The sequence below is a fragment of the Calonectris borealis genome, chromosome 4 (genome assembly GCF_964195595.1).
Source record: "Calonectris borealis chromosome 4, bCalBor7.hap1.2, whole genome shotgun sequence".
Lineage (NCBI taxonomy): Eukaryota > Metazoa > Chordata > Aves > Procellariiformes > Procellariidae > Calonectris > Calonectris borealis.
The window spans coordinates 47,207,492-47,235,442 of NC_134315.1; the positions used below are offsets into that span (position 1 = coordinate 47,207,492).

Sequence of the window (27,951 nt, forward strand, 5' to 3'; positions counted from 1 at the left end):
TCAGAGCAGGAAAAAGGAAGGTTTCAGTGAAAAAACCCATACGTGACCCCCACTCCAGGAGATACACTCTAACAAAAGTATAACAAGTACGATGTTCTTGCAAAGTGGAACAGCTATATAAAATTGTCGCATTATAAGTAAGATAAAAGAAAATAAGGCGTACTGAAATAGGTTAGTAGCAAAAATAATTAAAATACTGAGTTTCTCTCTCTTTTCTGTCTATAAGGCCCAGATGCTATACGTGATTACAGAACAAGGAAGCCTGGACACACTCACTACATAGGAGCGACATCTCCAGCGATAGAGGGTACCAGCGATGCTAACTATTTGTGGCGCCCGGCCCCCCGTTCTTCATACGTATCACCTCGCAGACCTCACTACCCTGGCGAAATTGGGTGGGGTGTGAGAGAGCTCAGCCATTTCACCAGGAAACATCTCCAGAGTGGAGTGCAGATTAAGGTGAGGAAGACTTTGTGTATGAAATTACCTGAGTTGCAGAAGGCAGAAGAAAGTTGCGCTCTGCTTTGCGGTTGCATTCTGAATTATCATTAGGGCTGAGATTAATCATGGACTACGCAAGGAACAAGAGAGAATACAGCTGTTAGATTAAAAACTGTGCTAGGCAAAACATCAGCCCAGGCGTACAGAAGCTTCAAGAAATATTTGCGTAACGGTTTGCCCAAAGCCAGGCTCCCAGGTGGATGAAGCTGCCTGAAAAATAACCCGCCTAAAGCATCCTAGTTAACATAATACAACAGCTGCTTTTAAGGGCTGAGTGGCTGTGGGCTGGATTTTCCCGCATGACTAGACTAGACAGAGATGCGGGAGGAGCTGTTTGAGGGAGCGAGGTCTAACGCGACATGAGCCATCAAGCGATCCCGCCTGGCTGATTCCCAAACGCTGCAGAGAGACCCAACGCATCAGGTCTGCAACCTCTGTGTGAGCAGAATCCCACAGGGCTTGCGTGCTCGCGGGTGCGGGAGGAGGCCCGGGAGCTCTGCAAACCTGCACGTTCCTCAGCCTCATGCAGGGCGTGGGGTGCAGGAGTAGGCAACGAGCTTCAGGCACCTGAATTTGCTCCTCTTTCCACTTGTTCTAGGTCCTCATTTTGAACCTCTTGCTTACACATCTAGTTACAGCTGAATTCGTATTTGCATTAGGTTATAATAAAAAGCCCTACAGCTCGATTCCTGACACAATTTGTATTTGTAGATGTAGATATGATATACATCACATTTTTCTTATACATAGACATGCAAATTCACACGTGATGATATGGGTATATTTAACATTGTTATGTTTATTGCATAGTAGTTTTAGAAGCCCAAAATAGGCTAGGGTTTTGATTTTTTTAGGGCTGTATGAAAAAATACCACAATGTTTTTTTCCTAAAGCAAGCTTTTTCAATAGTTAAAGGGCTCTTACATTGTGCTGCAGCATGTCTACATTGAACACTGTGTATCCCTCCAAATATACCCTTCTTAAAACACCAAAAATAGAGAAAGTACTTAAGTTATTCATGGCTTTTGTCTGTTATACACCATGTTGAAAATAGATGTAACTCATTAAGTAGACAGTGAAGGGAAGGGAAATTGGTCCCTCCTGGGAACAAATGAGTCTGCTTAGTGGGAAGGAAGTTTCCCAAGGACAGAGTGAGACAGCTAGAAAAAGCAAGCAGAAATGAGAAATCTTGGGAACTGGAAAGCTGTGGCATAATTGGGATTAGAAAACTACTGGGAATAGCAAATGCACAGGCTCCTGAAGTGTTGGAAAGAAAAATAATTTTGGGGGGCCAAAGGGCAGTGTGTAGCATTTGCTGTAACCCAGGAAGCTGGCGAAAGGTTATTAGAGCGGGAGTGAACCCGAAAGAGAGGACCCGTGCCACATGGATCGAGCGAGCAGGGCTAGGCGTGTGCATAAACCTTTCAGAGTCTGGTTTCAGTCAGTTTTCTGCAGTTATAAAATTTGCCTTGGCTTAATATCTGCTCATGTGAAACCAACTTTTGAGCTTAAGTGGTCTTTTGTGCTTCTTGAGGACCTTTGAAGGAAAGTTGTAGGGCTTCCTTGAATCTGTAGCTGACTTGGAGCCTCCTCGAGTAGAAAAGACCAGCCACTGGGTTATCAGCTCTGAACGGCTGCCTTTTGTGGTCCTCATGGGGATCTGATGTTCTCTTCCCAAGCACACAACAGACTGTCCCCCCGCTCCCTGGGGGGAAGGAAAGCAAGACAGGGACAGATTTTCCTTTTTGGTCCTCCCACCTGGATGCAGAGAAGAGGAAGAGAAGGAACTCACCCAATTTGTTTTCCCCTACTCACAGCTATTCACAAACCAAGGGATATATTCAATAGCATGGCATGAAAGTAGCTGCAGGTGGAAGTGTATTAACTGGATGGAGCTACTTGTCTGAGTTAACCAGCCGCCGACATTAAGAAGGCTAACTGTATCAGATCTAGCTGAGAGGAAGTGATATCTGGTACGAAACTGACAAATGTTTAGTTTCGATGCAGGGAGATAAGAGTCAGCAGCATTCAGACACTGCAAGCCTCAGTTGACCCCCGAGGACACCCTTTTTGCGTTCCTGCTGTACACCACCTTTCTAGGTGAAACTCTGAATCTTCACAGATCATTTCTTTGCAAAGTCAGAATAGATGTACAGTCCTGGCAAGAACTGTTGTATTGACCAACATCTGCTGCCATTCCTCAAAAAACGTTTCCTGCTGAAACGAATCTGGTGCAAGTCCAAACTTGAGAAAACACAAATAAGGGTGTGCATATATATCACACGTATCCATAACCTCCATCTATAGGTATAAGTGTGTGTTATACCTATATACTAGGTTTGTAATATTGCTCTTCTGAATTTAACAACGTGCACCCGAATTGTCTTCCTTCTTAACAAGGAAGTGTCAATGTGCAGTACTAAGGGGTGTTTTGGTATGTTTGCGCAGAGCTGCGTGTTCTAAGGAAGCAGCAATCATTTAGGAAAGACTTGTCTGATGTGAGTAGGTACATCCCAGGGGCACTGCTGTGTGCCAACACACGGTCCGGATTTTAATAGTAGAGAAGAGGGATGTTAGGTCTCTCTGAATTATGGAAGAAGCTGCTGCGCAAAATGTGCTATCACAGCCTGACACATTCTGCAGCTCTGGCCGTGAGAGAGGCCAGCAAAAGCTGGGCTCTGCATAGGTGACCAGAGGTCCTCCTGCCTTGCCCCCTGGCCCCCTATGTGGCAAAGGGCAGTTAAACTTAGCATAATACAACAGGTTTTTTTCCGTTATCAACTATCTATTCATGAATGAACTCGCCAATATAGAATGAAATCTCAGTATTCAACGGGGTTTCTTTTTTATAGTCTATAGATTTTATGGTCTACTTTGTATTTCTAAGTGGGCTTTTTCTAGTACCAAAATGGATCTGAACCATTTCCTTCATGTAAAACCAATAGCAGACATGGATTCCAAGTCTCTCTCTTAAATAGCTAAGCATCAACAAATAATTTCACTGCTTTCATTTCTGATCTGCAGATATTGCTCTCAACACAGATTAAAATAAAAACCATTTAAGCTGCTTAGTGAAGTTAAAATAAATAGCTTTTAGAACAATTTATTAGAAAAATAAAGCTTTTAGCTCATTATTTATCATATGATCCTTAATAAACTTTAAGCTAAAATACGGTGCTTGTATTTACTCTCCTTTAAACCACAGATACACTGTTGAGATATTTTAACCAAGCGTGTTTAAGACACCCAGCCTTATCAGAATAATGCTTTCAAACATATTGTACAAAGCAGTAATTCTTAACTCGCAGTGCTTCTGCCAGTGTTAACACCCCCAAATTTCTGAAAGTGAAAGCACATTGCATGCTGAACAAGGGCCTTAATGCTGTCACCATAGAGATGACACTTTGCAACCCTTATTTATGTCTCCTTGATTGCACCAAACAAATGCACTCTCTTTATAGACAAACGCTTTTAGTTTCTTGAGGATGATTTCTCTAGATGATGTTTTAAATAATGTCTTTATAGAGACACAAATATTCTGCAGTACGGTGAATTTTTCAAGATAAAGAATACAGTAACCCTTCAGACAGATAGAAGAAAGACAACAATCAGTTTGAATAAATGCAAAGGAAATTCCTTAGTTAAAATGACAAGCAGACAGAACAGACAGTCTCTTTGTCTCCATGGAAAAGGATGAAAGAACCTGTTATTTGTATTTGGCCAATGAACTTAAAAACACAGAAAATATTTTGCGTAAACCAAAACAAAAATATTTTTCTAGGATTGGAAAACCAAAACCACTTATTTTTCCTTCAAAATAGAAAAAAAAAAAAAAAGACATTTTGAAGCTGTTTTTACAACATTTTTCTTTTTTTCCCAGTAGAAAGTTTTGCAAAATTGAGCTCAAATTCATAAATATCATTAGTTGCTTTCCAGTAAATAAAATAATTACAAAAATAACCTCCCAGCCCTATTTCATAATAGCTAGAGAGTGAAAATCAATGCAGTGCAGAAGGGCTACGCACTTCCATCTCCAAAGCTAGCTGCCTTTCGTGCTACGCAATCTTACGGCAAGAAGTCCTTGCCCCCACCAGCCATTGAGCAATCACTGCAAGGAAGCAATTTCTCTGATCGGTGAAGTACCAAGCACGCTCATAGTTCTGCATAAGCACTTACTGAGAGCAAGGAAAATTACGTATAATAGCAAAAGTCATACTTTATTTTAATATGAGAAGGAACTTCAGCACAAAGTTCGTATCTCTGGACTGAGCGTATTTAAGCCCGACCATGTTGTTCAGCGTGGGACGCCTCTGCCGGTCAGCAACGCGTGAGGAGTTTGGTTTGCTGTGTGTAATTGCAGTTGGCTTCCCCAGCCTTACTCCTGACAAACCCCCCGCTAGACCCAAGGAGCAGCATTCCCTAAGTTACTGATCAAAACAGTTGCTTTGCCTCTTTTTTCTGACTTTTACTCTAGTTTATTCTTTCTTAATTGTGCTCGTTTCCATGACAGCTAGGCTTGTGAAAACAAAACCCCTTGAAATACCAATTTGATTAAACTTATATCAAATGATAACAATCTAAATGCTTCTGCAGTGATCAGCCCTCTCCTAACACAGAAAGCTTTGCACTGTGACCCATGGGCCAAATCCAACCCAGAAGACAACTCCACCCGCCCTGCCACCCCTAATGGCCACGGAAGGGGGAGAGGGACTGAAGGCAGATCATCTGCTCTTCCCAAATACTGCCTGTATTTGGAGCAAGGAGCTGCCGGTTCAGCTGACAGACCCTCGGCATCAACACTGCTATGTGCCAATCACCATGATGTCTGGGCTGCATATGCTTAATAGCCACTGATTTCAGAAGCTGATTATCTAATTGTCCTGTCATGTCAGCTTTGACCTCACACTTGGCCCAAATCCCCCGGTCCTTAATGTTGCTTGCACTTTCTAGAAATAGCCAGGCTGCCTCTCCAGACAAGGAAAAGCAAGCGCGGGGTAGGTGGTGTCAGGGACTTGTGCATTTGACCCTGAAGGCAACATGGATTCAACTGACTTGAGGCACTTGGCTCTGTGAACTTGAGCCTGGACACACACAGCTGGTACGGAGCGGGTAGATATGGCCGGTGGAGCTCTGTTTCTCAAGCTGTAGCAGGCAAAAGTGACTCGGGAGCTTAAACCTCCCCAAAGCGGGAATCATCTCCCTTTTGTGCAAATGGTACAGTGAAGTCAAACCCAATTAAAGTTTTTAAGAGTAATTTGCTGCTGCTCCTTTTACTAGAGTTTGTACACTGAATTGCTCACGTCTGCCAGAGAAAAACTTCAGTTATCTCCTCTGACATCTCTGAGAAACAGAGCTGCTATATGTTCCCCTTATCTCTCAACAAGCCTTATCAGGGAAAAAAACAACCCTCAAAAAATGTAACTCCCCGTGACTGCTGTGATGGATGTCCCCATGCAGGCTGCCTTGCTGTCCCCAGGATATCAGCCCAGACGGCTCGGGGGACTGCGGCGGGGGGAGCCGCCTGCAGCCTGCCCCGGCCCAGCCGGCAGCACCCGGGCAGGAGGAGGGTCTGCATCCCCCGCCGCGCTGCGGGTTGCTGCGGCAGCCACAGGAGTGCTGGCGAGTCCCTCTCCATCTGGGCAAAGGGGATTCATCTGCGCGCCTGAGTCCAAGCACCAATGTCTACCCAGCTGCCTCCTCGTGATGTCTCTAACCGGGCTACGACACCCCGCACAGGGAAATGCAATTTTCCCTCGGAGCGGTTGTTCCCTGATGCTCAGGCTCGCCAGTACTGCAAGTGTGGCACTGGTTCACACGCAAAACGGGGTATCTTTTCGGCCTTTGGTTGGGAATAGGAATGCTTGTTTTTTTGAGTGCACGTCTAAATTCTTCAGCAGTTGAAGGAGGCCACCAGACAGACACAATTGTTTTAGTACAGTCCTAAGGAAAACAAAGAGAAAGAGGAGAACAGGATAGCGAGGATGAAGGGAAGGACAGTTGTGAGTGGGGAGACAAACCGGGGGACACGGGCCAGTTCAAAACCTTTGTCTGGCTACTGGTCTAATCATGAGCTCGGGCAAATCTTGAGCCACAACTTCAACACTACTTGAATTCTGTGGGTTAAGAAAAAAAAAATTGCCTAAGCAATTGCCACTGCTTTGGCTATGTCTGACATTTTTGCTGTTTGATTGCACAGGACCTGAACAATTACACCGAGCAAATAAGACCAAGAAGCAGAGAAGTCAGGGAGGACGATTAAGCACCATGTTTTGTCGAGCTTCAGAGGAGCTCTGATTCAGCTGTTTGTACCTATTCTTTTCCCAACATATGGTCCAAGTCCTGCTCGCAGATAAGCATGACGGGAATTCAAATAAAGACTACTCGGGGCGTAGGTGTTGCTGACAAACACATACACTGTGCTGCAGTGCTTCTCTCCCCGAGACAAATGTAATACACGTGGTTATCTCATTCAAGCAAGTTAAGTTTAAAAAACAGCTTCTTGCTGAAGATTGAACCTTGACTTACTTACAGTGGTATTTGCTATCCTGGCTGCATTTGTGTCCTGTGATCTCAGAGGTACAGTCTGTCATGGACTTTGGCTTTTATCCCTTTTCTGTTTTCCATTTGTGACCTTTAGATGTGTTTTAAATAATCCCTTACCTTTCCAACAATTCTTCCTCTGCTTAGAAAATCTGCAGAAGGGCATTTTTCTAAGTGACACTTTATTACCTCTTTAGATAATTCTTCTGAAAATTTTAAAGGAGTCAAACCACTGCCAAGCTCACTGTCTCTGCAACACTTGCACAGTGTGAAAGCAAGTAACGAGTGTTATTTTTCACATTCTCTAGTTTCATTGTCATACCTCCACCTAAATCTTCCAGGTGGAAATGGACCTAGTCTTCCTTCCCAGTACTATTGGAGAGGGGGACGTATACCTGAAGGTTAATGTTGTACCATGTTTTGTTTCTGTTTCTCTTTGACAGAGAGGACCAATTCGACAGGCTGCTGAAGATAAAGCAACACATTGGTACCAAAGTCCATGGTAACTACTTATTACTTTTTAAAAATTTACTCTAATCACTGCCCTATGAGGACATTCTCTGAGAATTCCTAGAATAGGCAAATTATGGGTATGCTTGACTTTGAAGCTCAACAGATCTAACGAAAGCCTACTGCTGGCACCCACTGCTGCGGAAAACCATTGAGAATAGAGTATTTAGCTGATATTTTGCCTTAAAAATTGATAGAGCTAAACTACAATACATTTCAAGCAGCTAGAAGAGCACTCTGGAGAATATTTAATCCCCTTTGAAGAGAGAGCCCTGTTTCACAGAACCCCACTTAGTTTTCAGTGAGAATTAGTTTTTCCAGTTACTTTGATTAATGCATCTTGAAAGAAATCTCAGGTTTATAAAGCAATAATTAGCAATAATCATCTTCAGCTGTGAATGTGCTACAGAAATTGGAGAGTGACAGTAGAAAAAACCTTATGAGACTAGTAGAGCTCTTCCAGCAAAACCATGCATGTGAAAAGAACTTACACCATGCCGGCAATATATAAGACTTCAAGAGGTTCACCACGACCAGGAGCTTTGACTGCTGAGGCATTCATAATGGAGACCTAGGTAAAACACAGAGCGGTGAAAAGGACTGAGGGCATTTATGGAGAAGGACTGCCCAAGGGGTTTTGTTGTACCTCCTCTCCTTCCCCCAAGAATGACCCACTGGGAAATACAGTCTATTACTGAGTGCAAGGCAATGATCTCCACTGGAAAATTGGAAATGCCTAAATTCCCTAGAACTCGCCTGGGAAGCAGCAGCTGATGACTGAAGTGCATTCATAGTCACAGCGGGTCTCCAAACGTGCCCACCTGCTCCCAGGGCCGCAGAAACGTGTCCTGCCCCTGCTCAGCAGACGTAACTGCGTCTCTGCACTGCCTCAGATGCGCCGAGCGGCACGGTGCTGCGGGAGGGCGAGGTCGCACAGACAGACCCACAGACACGGCTCTGCTCAGCCTCTTCCTCCCTCCCCTTTGTTCCCACCCGCGTGCGCTGCAAACAGGAGCTGCTGCCCTCAGGACACTGCTTCCCTGCGCAGCGCCCCGGAGTACCAGCAGCTCTCATGGCATGTTAGGCGGTTTCTTTTTTTCCCTTGCCTGTTTGTACAACCTGGAGCAGCAGCGGTGCTGCCATAGCTGCCAGGGGCTCAGCTGGGTGCCACAGGTACCCCCAGGAAACACCTGAGCAGCTCCTCCAAGCTGAACTCCACGTTGCTGGTAGTAGCAGCAGTACTGGGAACAGATGGGCCAGCTGGTCTTCAAATCTCTAAACTACGGCACGGGTACGCTTCCTAGTGTGCCGGGAGTAGGAAGTCATTATCAACTCACTGCTTATTTTGGTTATTACAGTAGCATGTTGTTGAGACTCTTGTAGCCTGGTGACAAGCTACAACATAAAAATTGCTTCCACAAAATCTGTGATCCCATGGTGTCTTCAGTCCATCGCTGGGAGGCAGCCAGCGCCGTCAGGCAGCATGGCAACTTTGTCAATTTTGTAAAGCATTCATAAAACACGCACCTTATTAAGCACTTGGAAAGTAATCTTAGTTTAAATTGATTGTTGAACAAAGAAGCAGCAATTTGCTGTAGGGGAATGTTTTATTTGCTTTTCCCCATAGGAAGGTGGATGGGAAAACAAAGTCACCCAAGTTGGAATTAAATAAATGCAATGCATTCAATTAGCTAATGGAGTGTCTCACAAAAGATTGCACTATTAGAAAATTAAATTAGTTCTTCCTAATATGCTGAGATTCTTTAAGTCATTAACACCTTTTTTTCTTTTTAGAAACTGTCTGAAATATTCAGGGGATTATTTTTCACCATAGGCTTTTTGCTTTCCCTGTCATACCTTTCAGTCCTGATTCTCTTCAATCTTATAAATAGTGTTAATTTGTGAAAAGCATTTCTAAGCTAAATAACTTCAGTGCAATTCATGAGTACAAGGAACATATTTCAGATTTTTCTAACAGAACATGGTGTTCTCAGAGATCAGTTTCACGAGCTATTACATGATTTAGTATCACTGGTTACAAAAAGACTCGACTCAAGCATGTTCACTGGTGGCTTCTAATGCCTTTTTACAGCAAAACAACTGAAAATGGAAGATGGAAGTATTTTGAATTTGCGGTCCTGCCCTTGCAATGTTATTCTGGATGAGCTCCATCCAACTTACATTAGGTTAATTAACAGCAGCATGGCGTTCGCTGGGAACAGCTACAGAGCGGCCAGACGTACCCCCCTGGTGCACTCCCACAGCGGTGTGCTCTGCGGGGTGTGGTGGCAGAGACTTCCCATTCCCTTCGCGCCGTCCCGGTTGGGATGCTGCAGGATCTGTGGGAGGAAATGCAGTGCACAATCAGTCACATCTTTATAGCTCCATCTAGTCCTTGCTGAAGAGGCGGGGGAAGAAGGGACGAGGACATTTCCTGCGAGTACATACCTATTCAGTACGCGCATTTTCAGAGCTTGCTCCTTCCTCTTTGCAAGCATATCTGATCTCACCCGAATCACGAGGTGGCGGGTCCAAGCTGCCCCCCAGCCAAGCTAGAGAGGAGGCTGGAGGAAGGACCAGTGCTCAGCGCTGCCTGTCGTTCTTGGTGGAGAGGAACCAATCCGTCCCATGGAAAAACCCAAAGTCTGCATTAAAGATAACTTGACAGCAGGAAACACAGGCGAAGGTCCTGGGCAGGGGGGGCAGGGTTGAAAAAGAGCTAGCTAGGGACATGAAAGCACTTTTCATCAAGAGTGTTTCTTTCCTAGGCAAGCAAAACAGTCAGGTATATATGGAGATCCATTATCTTGATTCTCATGTGCTTAAAATCAAGCGCTTTGCTGAATGAGATCTGGCATGCCCTTATGTACGCAAATTATTTTTATCTGCTTCTAGCCTAATAGAGACTTGAATATTTTGAGAACTCATAGGTCTCATTGCTATGGAAACTAACTCTGTATCTTTAGGTCAGCCTTCCTATCTCTGATTTGCAGAGTCCCCATCTAGTTTCAAAAAAAAGAAGAAAAAAAAAAAAGAAAAAAAGCGCCTAGCTGTATTTGCTGTTTCAATCCCACTCCCCGCTACCCTTTGTCTCACTTCTGTAGCCAAAAGCAGAGTCCAACAGCCTTTACAGGGAAAAGAGGTTGTGACAAAAGCAGTCCAACGCCAGGTTACTGGTTTCAATGCCAACGAGAAGTGAGGGGATTTACGCTAATAGTATGGACAATTGACATAAGAGCATCAGCAGGCAAACCGAGCTCATCCAGAGGTAGACATCTCCGCAGGGAAACCCGGCCTCATACAACTGTGCTCTCCTTGTTTCTCTCTTGCTTGGGTGAGCAGGCCAAAACGTTCACCGATGCTCTGAAATGCTAAACAACTCTTTTCCAGTCCATAGCTTGATAGTGGGAGGATTTACCACGGCACGAACAAGGAGAACTGCTGCCACAGGAGTGATTGAGCTGGGACCATCTCAGTAAAACAGATTGGCCCCATCTTGTGCCGGGACATCTGCCCTATTGTGAAATTTGGGGTTTTCCCTCTCCCTCCCGACCTTTCTCCTTCTGCACAATTTCAGCTACCCTCATCTTACAGTTTACCCAAACTCGGACCAGCGACATTCCCGGGATGATACAAGAGAGGTGAACATCCCTATAGGGATACTGGTACTTGACACACCTCGGTTTCTTTATAGCACTGATGGAGCTATAAGGTGCTCGCATTTCTTTAGTTTGCTTTTTCTCAGTCACTTTGTATATTGGGAGAGAAAAATTTGACTTTTTCAGAGGTAGTTCAAGGACAAATATATGTCTGTATTTCATGACCTCCAAAGACTTTTCTGCATAATTCAAAGTCACGGAGAATTCACATCCAGAACTTTTTAAAGTTGCTGGAATTTTACTGTTCTAGTAACAGGAAAAGTTTTTCCTTGGTTTTCTTATTCTAACAAAAAAGTTGACTCTTCACCAATAGAAAGGAAGGTTGTTTTCACAGGAAAAAAGGATTATTCCAGTTGTGATATGCCCCCACTTTTGCTCAGAAGTGGGATGTATTGTAAATTCTGCTGTAAAAAAAATTCCCTTTTTGGCAAAAATGGTAAATCTACCAAGAAGGCAGTGCTTGTCAGTAAAAATGAAGTATTTTTCTCCAAACTGCAAACACATATACCTGCTTAATACATTATTTTCTATTTTAGCACATATAATCTCTATACCTTAGTACAGGACAAATGTGCCTTGTCTGGGTGGCCTCAGCATTTATGGCTATAGGGGGAGTTCTGTCCACATTCTTCTTTGTTATTGTTTGCTATTTTCATTTTTAAGTCATTTATTGATTTTCTTTCCCCTTTGGAGAACAAGGCTAATCTCTTCTATTGGCTCAAAGGTGTTTTGTTTGGTTGTTTTTTTTTTTCCCCAGAAAATTAAGCTTTTATTCCTATTAAAACTGGTGCAGCTCCTTTTTCTGAATTTTTCCCCCAGTATGAGTGAAATCACTATCTCACCATGCTCCCTTTTTATCCAAGCCAAATATTAAATATATAAGATCATAGGCAAGCACTCAGACTTTTGGAGAATCAGGGTTACGCAATGGTGGAAAATGAGAAGAAAGCATTTTTTAAAGGTTGAAGGGAATTCAGCTTCAACAGACAGGGAAAATCCCACAAGTTTACTTCTTGTAATGGATGGCAGTGACACACGCTCTGCTTTCTGGGATGAGTATTATTCCATAAAGGAATGCAACATGAACCAGTAGTTAAACTAGGACAGATGTTGCTGGAAATATTTAAAAGATGTTTACTTTATATTATTAGTGATCAAATATGCAATGTTCTTGGGTATGTCATCCTCACAACTTCCCACAAGACATAATATTTTCCTTGTTGGAGAAAGCAAATAACTAAGCTGTAGGCAGCTTTTAGTAACAGAGATATTTTGGACTGGTGATGTAGCTGCTTAAATATCCACCAGCACCACCATCCCCCAGCCCAAACGCTTCCCTGGGCTTGCTCCTCTTATTCCCTCCATACCTGAAAAATGCTTCCCCCATCTCCCAGTCACCCTCTCCCAGCCCAGCACTGGTACTTTCCCCGGTAGGTTTCCAGGGAGGAACTTCCACCCTCAACTCCCTGGAGCAAGCTGTCCATTCCCCCCGCAGCCATCACTCAGAATAACCTGTTTCTTCCTGTCATTCACTGCGTGAATCTCTCTGAGCTTGACTTAAGAAGTGAGAAGGGATTTTTCTGACTGGGATGTGAAACCAGCAAATGTGGGGTTTTCCTTCACAAAGCTCACAAAGGTTTTGGCTATTGCAGTAAAACTGCTGCAATCTTCTCTGAGGACACGCTCGTAGTGATTTAAAAAAAAAAAAAAAAAAAAAAATCACTGCAGTTAATATGCTCCTGAAAGTTAAAGCTGATTTAAGACTGCCTACACTCAAAGTTGCCTTAATATAATCCCCTCTAACTAATCAGGTGCGTGTTGTGTGTGGAATGTACCCAAACTCTCTGTTATAGATGAAAAAAGACTGATCAGCTGCAAAGAAAGGGAGGTGTGAACTCTGCCTTCTTTTTTTCTCTCTCTCGAGCCTCCCACTCCTTCAGAACCAAAGTGGACCCTATCGCGCTAAAGCAGGGACAGCACAGAAGAGAAAACATTTCTTCATGATCTCCTCACTGCTTCCCCCGCTGCCCGCCCTGTCCTTCATCACCTGCCTGACACAGGCATCGTCCCGGTTGCCCCAGCAGCCTGGGGCTTCCGCGCCCTCCCTCCCCTCTTCCCCTCAATAACTGCAGCCACGTCACCCCGGGGAGGCCGGATCAAATCCCTTTTTTCAGGAAAAATGACCCATATCACATTCTTGAAGCCAAAAAAGCAACACTGTTCTCGTCCCCGTTTCATCCTTTTTATGCACCCCAATGTTGTTGAACTCCTCTTTGGCTTCTCAGCTTCCATCCACCCTCCTTTTTCAGTTCCCTGCCCATTGCTCAATCACCCCCAGCCGCCGGGGCCGGCGTGGGGGGGCGGAGGGGGTGCGCGGGGGGAGGTCACCGCGCGGGGCTGCAGCTGCAGGGAGGGGAAGGTCACGGGCCGTGGCTGTGCCTCCTGCTCCGAGTTTGCCGTACCAGGGGGTTACCCTCCGCTACAGCAACAGGTTTTGTCCCCTCGGTTCCTCAGCCTCCTTCCTCTTTTTCCTCTGGCTTTTGGTCTGCCTTCCCGCACTAAGCGTGAAACTGGAGTAGCCAGAAAGACGACTGCTGCCATTTTCCAACTACCTCCGCTACACATCCATCTTTTATGGGGATCAAACATTTTTGCCTTATTGTGCACTTTTTTGGCCCATCGGAGGTGGCCAGTGAAGGAGGCTTGCTTCTAGAAGAGCTGAAGCTCTGTGCTGATGTGGAAAGGCAAAATATTGGGGAGAGCTCTGTATACCGGCCAAACAGCAAGCCTTCTCAGGCTCCTACTTTTTAAATGCTCGTCTGCTAAATACGTTGCTTTTATATCATTTACAGAATGTTTCCCTGCCCTGAGGCCTTTTCTATATATGTTTGCTACCGTATGGTCATATATTATTTTTCTCATCAGCCTGAGGGCACAGAAATTGATACAGCTCTTACACCACTGCAATCCCATTGACTTCAGGGGAATTACTTCCCATTAGAGCAAGCGAAATCAGAATGAATAAATACGCCATTTTTCTGCTATTCACCGTGAACGCTGTAAAGCCCACTGGTGTAGTCAGAGAAAGCCGGAGATTGACTCTTGCTTTACTCTTCAGTGCTGTTCCTGACTGTATGACAGGATAAACTGCTTGTTCAGGTACACCTACAGAGTGAGGTAAGAAGATAAACTCTTACACGTATACCACTTTCTGTCTCCGTTCTCGCTGGCACGCAGATCAGCACCTGCCTGCCTCGCCGTGCAGCAGACCAGCTGTGGCCACCCCCCAGCAGCGGGACGGGTAGCGCAGGGCATCCTCTTTCTCACTGAGAACCAGAACTGCTCTGACAGAGCGGAGAAGAGCCACTGGCAGAGTAATTATCTGCTATCTATTTTAACTATCATTTTTTAAATTTTCTCCAGGTCTTTCTGTTGGGAATCAAAGCACTCGAGCCATTCAATCACCCACAGAGGGCTTTCATCCTCATCTTATAAATGGGAAAACCCTGAGACCCAGAGATCTTAAATTATTTGTCCTTGGCCATAGATGTGGTGGAGCCAGAAATAGTCCCCAGTTCCAGATTGCCACTTGAATACATTTAACCACAAGACCATCCTTCTTCTTCATTACTCCTTAGTGTTTCATTCAGATGCAAACATAAGGCGGCAACAAAACAAAGGAAAGAAAACCTCAGGCCCAGATCCACCGTGAGCCAGACACACAAAGCTGCCAGACTGCATCCAGCCATCACATGGGTGCTGTAGGAAATGCTGGCAGTTGCCTCCCTATGCAGAGATCAGTTACAATTGCATACCATGGAGATACTCCCCGGATGGGCTGTGAGTTATTCTGGAAGAGGAAGAGAAAGGATCTGTCAAAGCCAGACACGTTCTGAAGACATCCTCATAAACAGACCCAGGAACCACCAACCCAAGCTATGTCCTAAGTGGATCTCCAGTCACAAACGCTTTGGGGAACCCCTAGCGGGTCTGTCTGGCCTTCAGGTTCCCTCCATGTGAATTAATGGAATAGTCTATCCCAATTTTTCAATCCAGAAGTTACTAATGATAGTCTTTCTCTTCTCAGTGTTAATGCATTTTTCCTGGTATTTTCCTTTCAAACAAAAAGGAATAATGAATATCTCAATAATGAACATCTCACAGTTCTTTGTAATGAAGAGGTCATGTACTTTCTCAGCAGCTTCTATCTCCATGGATGCAACAAAGACTAGTGATAAGGCTACGGTGGTATTCTTCTGAGCTCTGCCTATGTACTTAGCTCTATCTGTTGAAGTGAGCAGTAGCAAAATGGTTCAAAACATAGACATGTTCAGAGATGAAGGCGGTAGTTCCAGCTCATAGCTGTCACGTCTTGCTGTACACAGCGTTGCCTCCTTCACACTGTCAGCTGCACACTGGTTCAAATCCTGAAGGCTTTCTTTATGTACGAGACCTAGAATATATTTCTGTTTTAAGCAATGAACTATTGTTTTCTCGTCTGTGCTCTCCACTGATACATTCTCAGCGACGAACGTATCTTCCATTTTTCTCTAAAATAAATACATTTCCTCTACCCTCCTTACTCCCCTCCTCCAAGTTAGAAATGTCAGGAATTACAATTGCTGACGCTGTGCTTGCTGCAGGACTACCGAGAAGTGGGGCTTTAGTATAAGCAGAAATTTGACCTGCCGTTTTCTCAGCCTTCAGTAAGGGAAAGAAGATGTTGTCTCATGCATAAAGGAGTTTCACAAAGAACTCATATAACCTGTTCTCAGCCACTGCTGGTTTATAGTTTGAGTCAAAATTGCAAGCAAATGAACAAGGATTTACTTGGCTTGACTAAATGTTTCTACTTTAAAAAAAAAAAAATCATGAAAACATTGCAGCTCAAGTTTCTCTCATTTCTCATGTCACTAACTTCAGGCTACCCAGTAGCAAAACTGTGGAAGCTGAGATCTAATATTTGCAGCAACTGATTTGCACAGGCTACCAGAAATCCTTTTGCAGATTTGCAGGAGAGAATAAAGAGTCAAAACCAGCTCAGTCCCTTTGTTCCTGCTGTAGTTTTCACTGTAGCAAAAGGCAGTTCAATTTCATATAATCACAACAGCAAGCAGCTATAACAGAATACATTAAAAACACATTTGTTCAATAAAAGAATGCCATTTCACAAAAGGTCATGCTTTCAGTTTTGAGGAGGCTGCTAGTGACAAGCAAAATGCCAATATATCATATCACAAAGCACTGACTTGTCTATTCCCTAGCCGCCTTAGCTACGAAAATGAGACAAATAGTATTTACCTACCTTCTCAGATGCTGAAATATTTGGTCATAAATTAAAAATACATACTACTGTATATTTAAAATGAGGCACATGTGAAGTAAGACATACAGTTCCATAAAGTGGATAACATATGGGAAATGCACTGTTAAGAATCTCATCGGCAAAAACAATAATCTTGGAAAAAACAGTAACTGTTTTAGCAGTTTAACTAATTGTGCACAACATTCCACAGCATTTATTTAGAAGACAGCTACTTGATACTAAACTTTAAATATTTAAGACAAACTGCCATTTCAGGGAGTTCCTCCTCTCTACAGCCATAGCAGTCTGTTTCCAGCAACAGCGTAAAGGACACTGCCATAGATATACACCACTCCTGCATTATCTCATCCATAGCTCTAAGGTGCTATTTCCTATCATTTTAACCTGTATCCTGTCAAGTTTCCAACACCTTTGAAAGGTGATTTTTATGCTAGAAGAAAATTCACTTTTAACCCAGGGGTAAATCTATTGCATCATTTAATCTGCAACCTCCTCTTGAATAGAAGAGCTTAGCTCTTTGTCCATTTGTCTCTTGGGCACTTAGTTAATGAAGGAGGAGAATTTTGCTGATTGCATTGGCTAAATTTTTGTCTTTTTAAAATGTTGTCCAAGCAAAAAGATAAACACTTATCAGTCCAGATAGATGGGGAGAAATATAGTACTGCCTATGATATTCATTCTTCTCTTTTTTTGTCCTAAGCGATATTTTAAAGTCAGTCAGGTTTCTGTATGTCAAGTATTAGAGGCAGCAGCACCTGTACTTATGATTCCTTTTTAAGGAACTCCTTTTTGGTGACTTATATCTTTTCCAAAGAAACCATTCAATTAAAATGGCTGATGGTGGATGAGCAGTCTCATTTTTGAAAAGATTCAGCTATAATGGATCACCTTCGTCTCAGAATTTGGGGAATGGAAAAGTACATTGCTTTCCCCTCATTATAAAAAACAAGTAAAAGGAATGGGTTTTGTTAGCTCTCACACCTAGCAACTCCAGAAAGGACACCTGAAATTCCTCAAGTTTGCCATCATGACAAGGTTGTGCTTTTGCAGTTTCCACCTGACCGAGCCCTACAGCTCGGGGCAAGCAGTTCATCATTCTCAGAAGCAGTCTATAAGAATTTGCCACCTAAGTTCAGTGAATATCCCCAGCACCGCATGTGCTCCATGTCCTTTGAACAGGGAAAAGACAGAACAGGTCCAAAGATGAGAAGGTATGAAAATAACACGAAGTGAGATAAGGTGGCAAAAGATGGAAAAAGATGAGAGCAGAAGAGCCCAAAACCAACAGCAGGAGCAGACGATGGGGGAAAAGGCTGCAAGCCAGGAGGAGACAAAGGCAGAAGCTGGAGAGGTGGAGGTGGGAAGTGAAGAGGTTTTTAATCAGTCCTTTCTCATGCTTTGTTTCAGAATTTGACAATGAACAGACAGCTCTAGAGCCCCAACATACCTCTGCTGTCTAGCAAACAGCTACAAAACCCAATGGGGAAAAACATGCTTTCTCATTCCCCTCGTGTCCTACCTTTAAATGTTGCCTTCTGCAACCTTAATTTTATTTTAATCTCTTTTTTCAATATAATAAAAAGTCCCTACTGTAGCAGCATTAAAAGACAATCAGATTTGACTGTTGGGCAAAGCACAGGAGGAATGCAAATGATCAACAAAGAGTTGACAACCGAGAAATTCTGGTCCTCTTACAGAATAACTGCTGTGTGGATATAAATTCTTCCTCCTATCAGTTACATACAGGCTTTTTTGCCTACGTACATCTTAAACGTCAATTATCCATGCAACTTCAAAAAAAAATAATCATAATTGATGCTTTCTTACTCAAGGCAAGTTTTGAGAGAAAATTAGTGCTCTAAATGGCAAAATATTCAAACAAAAGCACTGATTATAACTCTGTAATTGATATGAGCTTTTAAATGGTATATGACACATCCAGATTGGTTCAGTAAGAAAACAGGTTTAGGGTTGGATAGTAGCTGAGATTTTTTTGTTGGTTTTATGGCTAAGGATAGCCAGATGGATAAGGATTTTATTATAGATATTGGCAAGTTAATGCTGCTGAAAGCCTGACACATGACGCGTTGACTCAAAGTTGGAACATCAGATTTTCATCAACATTAAATTCAAGCAATTTTTCTGAAACTGCAGCCTGGATGTGCCACCACAGTTTGTGTATTACCTACCTCAAAAGAAGAAAAACCACAAGCATGGGGAATTATTCGGTCTGAAGTGAAAAAGATGAGCGAAGAGCATTCACCACAAGAGGAGAGCCAGAATTCTTGAAAACTTGTGCGTGCCAACACGTACGCTAAGCTCTGCCCAGCCGCACACCCGCTCGCAGGCAGGCCACAGCGCCCGCTGCCCTCTTCACGTCACCCAGCCTGGAAAACTGGATTTCACCGTCGGCCGTCTTCTGCCTTCCAGTCCAGCCTCCAGACCGGGGAGAAGCACTCCAGTAATCCTCGAACCTTGTACTGTGGATGAACCCCTAATACATATGTGATTTGTTGAAAATACATGCATCACATTCATCAGTTACATCCCTGATTTCCTAATCCAGGTATGAAAACGGAGTTGGCTTGGAATGCCTGAACCAAAGCAATCTGGCTGGAGTTCAGTAGTCTCCAAAGGAGTCACCCATGGGTGACATTTATCTTTGTTTCTTCATTTGTAGCATAGACAAAGGGAGCTATTTACATTCCTGAAAGATCTTGGCTCAGCAGTTTCCCTTTTGAGACCGTACAGTAAGGGAAAGAGCTAACGAATCTATTTGTGGCCTTCAAATTCTGCGCCAGAAACTTTACAAGCATGGACAGGTGCCCGTCTGGGAAAGCTGGTCATCTAATTTTAGATATGCCAAGATGAACAGGAGGAAAAAATATGATAGAGAGAGTAGGGTTAGCAAAGAAAGAATTCTGGCCAGTAAAAGAACAGAGTAACTCGATCGGCGCACATCCACGCAGCATGACATTTTGTTATTAACACAAAGGATAAAAAACTTTACCGTTAATATCACTTGATCTGCAGCGATTAAACATCTCCCTGGAGTTTCTCCTCTCATCAGAACAGGAATTCTTCCTAAATTTGGCCCCTATCTCTTAGCCAGCCTCACATCAGACCTTCTCCAATAGTACAGATCTCAATTGCCACAGTGGACGCCGACCACCAGGCCACCCCGGGAAGGTCACCTGTGGAAGGAACGGAGCCAACTGCAGCAATCAGCAAGGGGGGGCTCAGAAGAACGAACAGAAAAGCTGCTGCATTTGAGCTGTAGCAGAGGCGGCCAACATATTCCTGACTGATCAGGGATTTGGGTCAGGAGACATTGGAAATAAGGTAGGTTTTGGATGCTGCTTCCCGCGAAACGGGGATCTGCTTGGCTCGCGGTGCCTCCCAGCACTCAGCAGCCCAGCTGGAAGCCATAAGCAGCTATCAGCTCGGGCTCATGACATCGCTGTGGCACCGAGCACATTTTTCACATACTAAGACAGCACAGATACAGGCTGTTAGCCGAGGGAGTTTATTAAAGAGCCAAACTGCCAGCTGCAGACGCTTCATTTCCGCAGGTTAAGCTTTTTGTTTTGTTGGAGTGATCACATTTTTCAGCTGCAAAGTTTATTAAAAAAAAAATCTTTGACATTAGCATCGGTTAAACTTGCGTGTCAGAACACCTAAAAACTGATTTTTGAAACGCATACAGTGCCTTGCAACTCTTCTTTGGTTTTCTAAAGGGACCAAGGTTTCTGGTTGTAAATTTTACTCGCCAGTAACTCAACCGTCTTGTGAAACGTGCAGAAATCGCAGAAAGCAGTTTGATAAAGGAAGGCACGTATTTAACTTCAGCAAGGCCAGCCCCTGGGAATAACGCAGTGTTGTACTGCGGCGCAGGCAGTCTTGTGAAAGAGAAATGAATCAGCCACGTACTCTGCCCTGTAGCCTCATGGAAGCTATGCTGAACCGCAGGCTGAGGGGCCAGCTTTTCACCTTATTATACCTTTGGGAAAGAGGAATTACTATTGCTGCGGAATTTTGCAGCGTGCTAAGAGGTTTCACAATCCCAGGGCAGTCGGAGATGGTGAAAGAGCCTAGATCTGTCAAGTTAAAGGACTAAATCTTTGCTTCTGTCGCGTGCCTCTGGCAGCCCCCAGTTGGGTTGCCTTTTTCTGTGCTCAGAGAGCGCAGCGTCGCCAACGCAAGGGAGGAGGATTCCTCTGGGGGCTCAGGTGCGGGAAACGAACACGTGCACCCTTACAACGGGCCACGCTGCCGGTAGCCCACGGTCTGGTTTTAGACCTGAGGGAGAAAGGCCAAGCCTAAGCCCGGAGCTCTGCTGCAGCCCTGCAGACACGGAGACAACACGTGGGAGAAAACTGTACCCTGACGCAGAGGCTGTGGTTGGGCATCTGCTTCTCAGGAGAGCTGATATACAAGAGTCCTGACTTTTGATTTCAGAGCCTGTGAAGTCTTGCTCATGACCTCTAGAGTGAGAAATGCATAGAGAAGTAGTCTTAAAGGTTTGCTTAAGTCTACTCTGTTTTGACCGGGTAGAAGTCAGCTGCTCAGCAAAACAGACTTCTGCTGGGTTCTTTAGGTCCGAGCAATTCCTGAAGACGGCACAGTATCAGAACTACATCAACAAAACGCTTTTAATTCAAAGTTTTAGTGTTTCAAAGTTCAGCTGTGCAGCTGGTCACATTTACAGGTAATTTTAAATCGAATTTTTGCTGTGCCAGGAAGTGTTGGGTGCCAGCAAGAGTGAAATACAGGAGGCAGCTTTATTTCTGTTGCTGGTTTTAAGGCAAGTTTTCAATAGCTTCCAGTTAGCTTGGGCAAAGGAAGCTAGCTGCAAAGTAAATTACAGAAACTTAAGATTTGCTACACTTAATGTATAGTTGAAATAATATACTGCAAAAGGTACAAATAGCATTATAGTGGCCACAAGACCTGAAGTGGAGGAACACGTGACCAAAATAACTGAGGACAACTTACACTGAAGGACAAGTTTGAAAAACAATTTGAAAGTTCATATCGTTAATATAATTTTTCCTAAACTAAGAAGATGACTGAGTCCCAGTTCCAGTGGGACTCCCATGTTCCGAACACAGCACAGCTTGAGTGGTCACTAATACTTTGGGGTTCCCTACTGATTTTTTTATAGGATGGCTAGTGTGACGCCTCAATCTCACATCAGCAAAAAGCTTTGAAAGATGAAGAGAACATTTTCTTATTTTCTGTTGGCAGCATACAGCCACTTTTCCACATGCTAGACAGGAGTTTAAAAAGAGATGTGGTCTCTTGTCTTCTACCAAGTCATGACTGTTAGGGTCTGATTTAAGACGTCTGAACTCCAGAGTGTACTCTTAGCTATTAAGGCATGATTTGACCCTGATTTCCGAGCAGCCACTGCTCAACGCCTTTGCATTCTTCTTCGAATTGTTCCACCTCTTTATGGATTTTTCCAGCTGACCCTTTTGATCCTATTTGAGGAAGCTGAGTGGGGGTAGTTCATTGCATGGAAGAATATTAGGCCTGAAGAACAACAGCTGTAACTCAAGCAGCAGTTAGAAAAACTTTTATACGGCGCTGTCTTCCTTATAATTCCTACGAAGCTGTCTTCTGAGCACAAAATATGCTTACAGTTCATCTTAATTCTCTGATGACTTTGCCTTTCCCCAGCCAGCAGGACAGCAATTTTGCAGCTGCTGCTACTGCACCTAATTGATCAGCAGCTTGCTTTGCCAATGCTTGGAGCACCGACAATCGTGGTCGTAACTCACGCAGAACCGGGACTCCACTCTTGAAGGAAACAAGAGCTGCACGATGCCCTTCTACAGCTTTCACAGCTGTAGGAGATGCTCGGCTGGATTGCTGAGTCCGGCTCCCGCTGACACCCACCCCCAGCTCCACGTCCCTGTTGATGCTCTGTAATGGTCAGGAAGCAGAGTCACAAACTGGAACCAGAATTAACATGCTCTGCACTTTTCCAGGAGTTACTCTTCTTGTTAGAGTGTTACTAAGGTCAGAAATAATGACAGTACCCTCACAGGGGGCTTTAGCGGTGAGGAAGGGAACAATCAGGATATATTTCAATAGGTTACCTTAGACAGTCTCCGGTGGAATAACAATCAGGTCTGACGTACTGTGAAGGGTAATAGGTCTGCAAAGTTGGGCTATTTGATGCCAATCTAGAGCTAGGCAAGCAATCTGAAACCAGCTTTTACGCTAACTGCAGCTGGGGAAAAGGAGAATTGAATTGGCCCCGGTCCCACAAAACACGCGTTTCGGTATTACAGCTCCTGTAGCTCTGTTACTTCACCAGTCCTTCAGGGTGCAGTTTCCATGTTCCAGCCAAGCTGAAGCAATGGGCAGGCGATGCTGGAAAGGGGAGTCATGCTTCTCCTCTCATCCTCAACACCTGGCTATGGATTCTCAAGGCATCAGTAGTAGCTCTCATCTGACCCCTACTGCAAGCAGGTAGGTAAGGGTAGATTTCCACCAGCAAACACAAGTGACCAGCAGCAGATTCGCTTAACTAATGTGAAACCCACTGCCCAGGATTCCCATTTCACCACTGCTTTAACTGCACTACGCTGAAAGGGGCAGACCTGTCTGTTGTCCTCTCCACCTGCTGCAGCCACTTCCCTTGCACTGGCAGCAGCACCCGCCGCTCGGGTGATGGGCTCAGAGACCTAACCTCAGCCGTTGAGCACAAAGATCAAAATAATGCGCTTATTTGTTGGACGGGGCTCTGAGTAACCTGATCTAGTTGAAGATGTCCCTGCTCATTGCAGGTGGGTTAGACTAGATAACCTTTAAATGTCCCTTCCAACCCAAACTATTCTATGATTCTACAAACAGCATTCCTTCCCACAGCAGGTGCCTAGCCTTCTCTCTCTCTTGCTGTCAAACCTTGCATTTCTTCCCCTTGGCATGTGGGAAAAACTCAGGCTCCAACTGCGTTCGGCATTTGCTGTCCTTCAGTGGTGCCTCCCAATCACTCGTTTTTACAAGAAGAGACACTACTTAATCTCAAGCAGCAGAAAGAAATAATTTAATATCCTTTGTTTTGAGACACAGTTTGTACATTTGTCTAATTATCCAAAAGGCACCTTATCCTCGAGAGGAACCACCAGCTCCAGCTACCCAGCAGCTGGCCAAAATCAGCCAGCTCCCCACCAACAACGGCCAGGATTGCCATGGCAATTTATCCCCTTACAGAATGACAGTCACATCTTGTCTGGTCAAGGTTGCTTTTCATCTTCTGATTCCCACCACATGGATTAAAATAAGCAGCACCAAGACTGAATCAGGAACTCATAACAGACACTGATACTGAGGAACTCATAACATGACACTGAGTCAAGTGGCATTTATGACCCATAATTTCACTTTTTTGCTCATTCTTCTTATATTTCCTCTTGCCCCTATCCTTTCACATCGTTTAAAGCCATAACACTGGTTACAGTATTTCAGCCCGCATGCGTACTTCAGAGCAAAGCCACATTATATCACTATTTTCTATATTAAAATAGACAGATATAAAAATGCTGCATTGCCACAGCAGAACATTCATTACAGATACCTGCACACCAATGTGTAAAAGCTAGCGCATAAGCTGTTTCTGTGAAGCAGTAAGTTAACATCTTGTACACTCCACATGCTTGCCTGTAACACCTTCCCACTGCCTCAAACAAGAAACTCACTCAGAGACAAGTTTGATCTTTCAATTCTGCCTTTATTTTTCTGAAAACTAGCACTTCTCTTGAGTGGTTACTGACTCCTGCTATTTTTCACTAAGTGTTGCTCAGCAGCTTGTCATGAGTTACTTTTCCCCACATCATTCATGCACCCCAAGCAAAAAATAAAGATGCCTAAGAGCAAAGAAGCAGGTGTTTGGAAAACCAAAATACATTTCTTTGGCAGCGTCCACATAGTAGATAATTTCAGCTAAACTATCCCGATAGGCACAATTGCAATTGTACACAATAAGCTTTCGAGGCAGTATATAAGAATAAGAGAACTCTTTTTCTCTTCTTTCTTTCCCAAAAGACAGATGTTTGGATGCCAGACACTATGTCTCTGACTCTTTAAAGCAATTGCCAGGAAGGGAAAAGGGAACGTATGTATCCCCCCACCCCAGCTTGGCCGGTAGGACTGTCCAATGACGAAGGCATTATTTTAGGACTCAGGAGATTAGGCACTAACCTTTGCCGCAGCCTCCCTGCATACCTTTGGCCAATCGCCTCACCCTTCTGTAATGAGCGGCGGTAATTACCAGAATGCTGAGAAAACAAACAGGAGCTGCTTTTATCCTGAGCCACAGACACAGGGTGAAAATTCCTGACCTGCCACCAGCCAAGCTTAATCAAGAATTAGGAATGGTTAATCAGTGCGGTTAGCTCAGCGTGGTACTGAGATTAAGATGCATTACAGAGTGACTAGAGACAGGTTTAGTGAATCCAGAAACAATCTCAGCATTGCTGCGTAGTGCTACACTGCCAAGCTGTGCTATCAGGATGCTCTATGCTATACATCATGGCAGAGCACGTAAAACTATGTTTAACTCAAGCAAGTCCTCCACACCGTAAAGTTCACAGTCAGTAAAGTCTCAACCTCAACTACAACGCAACCCAGCTCAGCGTCACAGCTCTGAGAAAAAGGGCAGTGGTGTGCGCGTTGGCAGCCAACCATCATCAAACTATTGGCAGCGTTACAATTCAAAGCATAGTCTGATGCTGCCAGAGACTTCACCCCAGACTGCTAACAAGCTCATCTGTGTGCAAAATTGTAGTTACATGCTTTTTAGAGTAGTACCCTTTTGTTGGGGAAAGAGTGACACTTAGCGATACTCAGCAACCAGCAGCGAGATGACCTGCAGGTGCAGTTTGCCTCTCGGGTTCCTGGGGACAGCGATTTGTAGGGACCCCTGCTCCAAGTGCTTTGCCTCCCGGGATGGGACCACCCAGCTCTTAGCTCTCTGACCAGACCAAGGTTTGAAATCTCCTCAGAACAAATCGCAAAGTCCATACCAGCTATCTCCGGGGCTGGCAGAGCCGTTGCTAGCCACAAAAATAGACATGCAGAAAAAGCTTCATATATTTAGAAGAAAAGCAGAGAATACTAATTTAAAAAGAAGCAAGGGGAGGAGGCGGCGGCAAGCCAGCTTTTCCGCAAAGTTTAGTATGATCCCAGGGAGGAACTAGTTAGATTAGGTCCTTAGCAGCACTGTAGTTTAAACATCACAAGACTCGGGACAGGAGCCTTTTGCAGATGAGAACAGCGTTCTTGAGTTACCAGCTTCCTCATCTATCAAGAGCATAGGCACTCACATCTGGGAAGCCACCAGGTCTTCTTCAGAGCTTCTTTAATTCAAGCATATAATAATGCTCAACTACTCCAACCGCTCCCACTAGCCAACAAATTACCTACGACACTCAGAATTTATTTAGCAACATTACAAATGGGCTTTGCATCTTTTGCTTTTGGTGTTTACCCACTGCTGAGCAACAGGAGAGGCTACTGCATTCTTGTGGGAAGAAAATGGCACACGGAAAACCAGAGGCGGCTGGCTACCTCTGGGGTGTAGCCATAGCTAGGTCTAACGCAAATGGTTTAGATACCAGAGGCCTGACAAACTCACTCGAAACATTAGTGTCTTAGTTATGTCCCCACATGTTGTACTGCGCTGACATAGGTCAGTTCGTCGCTCACGTCGGGAATCGCATCAGGCAGGCATGCCGCGGGCCCCGCTCCACAAGCCTTCGGATTCAGTCACCCTTTCACGATAGGGATGTCAAACCCCGCCAGGAGACAGCCAGAAGTGCAATTGTGGTAAAGAGTGGGGCAAAGGAAAAAAGTTAGCTCTCCCTCAGCACTAACTCCGTTTTGTTTCGTCTTCCCACCAGGCAGCCCGCTCCCCATATTCTTGAACAACAAGGCCACCATGCAAGGGCCAGGCTGGCCTGGGACTTGGGCAGCTACAAAGGCGGTCTTCACCCACGCAGCAAACGGGCTGCAAAGATTCAGGCATCCCAGGCACCTCAGCTTCCCAAATCAAAAGGTGAGGTATATTTTCTCTATTAGAAACAAACCTGAAGAATTAAAGCGCTTGCACTACGACTGTAGTGCCCTTACACGAGCCAGTCCCTTAGGGAAGGCAGGAGGAGCTGATGGTTTGAAAATGTGATTTTTAATTTCACATTGCTCATGGTGCAGCCATGTTTCAAGGTCAAAAAAGTTGCATGTTCTAGGAAATCACAAATAGTTCAACAAAAAATGCTCAGTTCAAAACCCCTATATTTTTCAAAGCTAAAGTGAACAATTTTAGGAGACTTGACCATCTTAAGGCTAACAGGGCCTGTGCAGATCTTAAAAAGGAAAAAAAAAGGTGACAATACCGTAGAAAATGAAAAATAAAAACATGACAGTAATGCACTGAAAAGAGGAGAACCCCCCCCACAAGCTCATTTTGCCTACAGAAAAAGAGATGAGGTAGTAAAATAAACCTAAAATGGAAGTTAAACTTAAGGACCTGTTTGAAACAATTTTGTTATATATACGGGGTTGGAATTCAATGCAATGGAAGGGAAAACATTTTTGTGAGCCAAATATCCCAGCCCTTGACCCCACAGCACTCTTATCAGACAGCACAACCACTCCCTGGGAAGATCGCAAGCAGACCTAACTATCACTTCATATTTCCACATCCGCAAACATCTCTCCGCCCAGAGGAGCAGGAGCTTTCTTTCTTGGTGGGAAACTCCTTCCTCGGGGGAGTCTGCTCTCTCCCAAACACCGTTTTGCCAGATCACAGTGGAATCTCCCTCGTAGCTCCAAATGGAAGAAATCCAGTTTATGAGATTATATTTATTTTTAAATGCTTGACTGTCACTCCTAAGCCCTTCGGATTTCGAGACAAGATGCTACTCGTACTGCTTAAACTGTTTTAGCTTTGGGATTGTGCCAGACAGGCAACTGACTGCAAGTACTATGAGAGTAATTTTCCAGTATGTGGATTACTAGCATGTGGCCACTTAAGCTAATTTTATATGGGATCAGAAGCCTTATAGGTCAGAGTGTCCTGGTTTGTCACTCAGCTACATGTCCTTTAGGTCCAAAGTCCTGTTTCATGTGTTCAGTTGTGCTCTCTTCAACTGTGTATGTACTGCAAACCAAAGAATATGGTGCATGGATGACTAGCAGAAAGCTTTGCTATGTTGTATACTTTTTCATTTAGAGAGAAAAGAAGGGAGAAAGACTAGCAGAATTTTGGCACAAGACTTAGTTACTTTGTGATATAGTTCACGTTTACTTACGCCTGCTGTGGTCTTGAACTCCTCGTTACATCAAGTCACATCTTTTGACCAAATCACGGAATTTGACTGCAGAGTTTGAGAGTTTTTCAAATCT

At 44.2% G+C, this 27,951-nt stretch overlaps 1 protein-coding gene across 1 annotated transcript in view; it reads left to right on the forward strand.

The window, feature by feature from the left end:
- Window positions 1-27,599, forward strand: part of SPMIP2 (sperm microtubule inner protein 2) — a 35,815-nt gene extending 8,216 nt beyond the window's left edge. Inside the window, exons 2-4 of the mRNA XM_075150140.1 lie at window positions 227-459; window positions 7,485-7,543; window positions 26,448-27,599. Of these exons, the coding sequence (XP_075006241.1) occupies window positions 227-459; window positions 7,485-7,543; window positions 26,448-26,625 (470 nt within the window). The 3' untranslated portion in view covers window positions 26,626-27,599. The remainder of the gene's footprint in view (window positions 1-226; window positions 460-7,484; window positions 7,544-26,447) is intronic.
- Window positions 27,600-27,951: the final 352 nt, after the last annotated feature.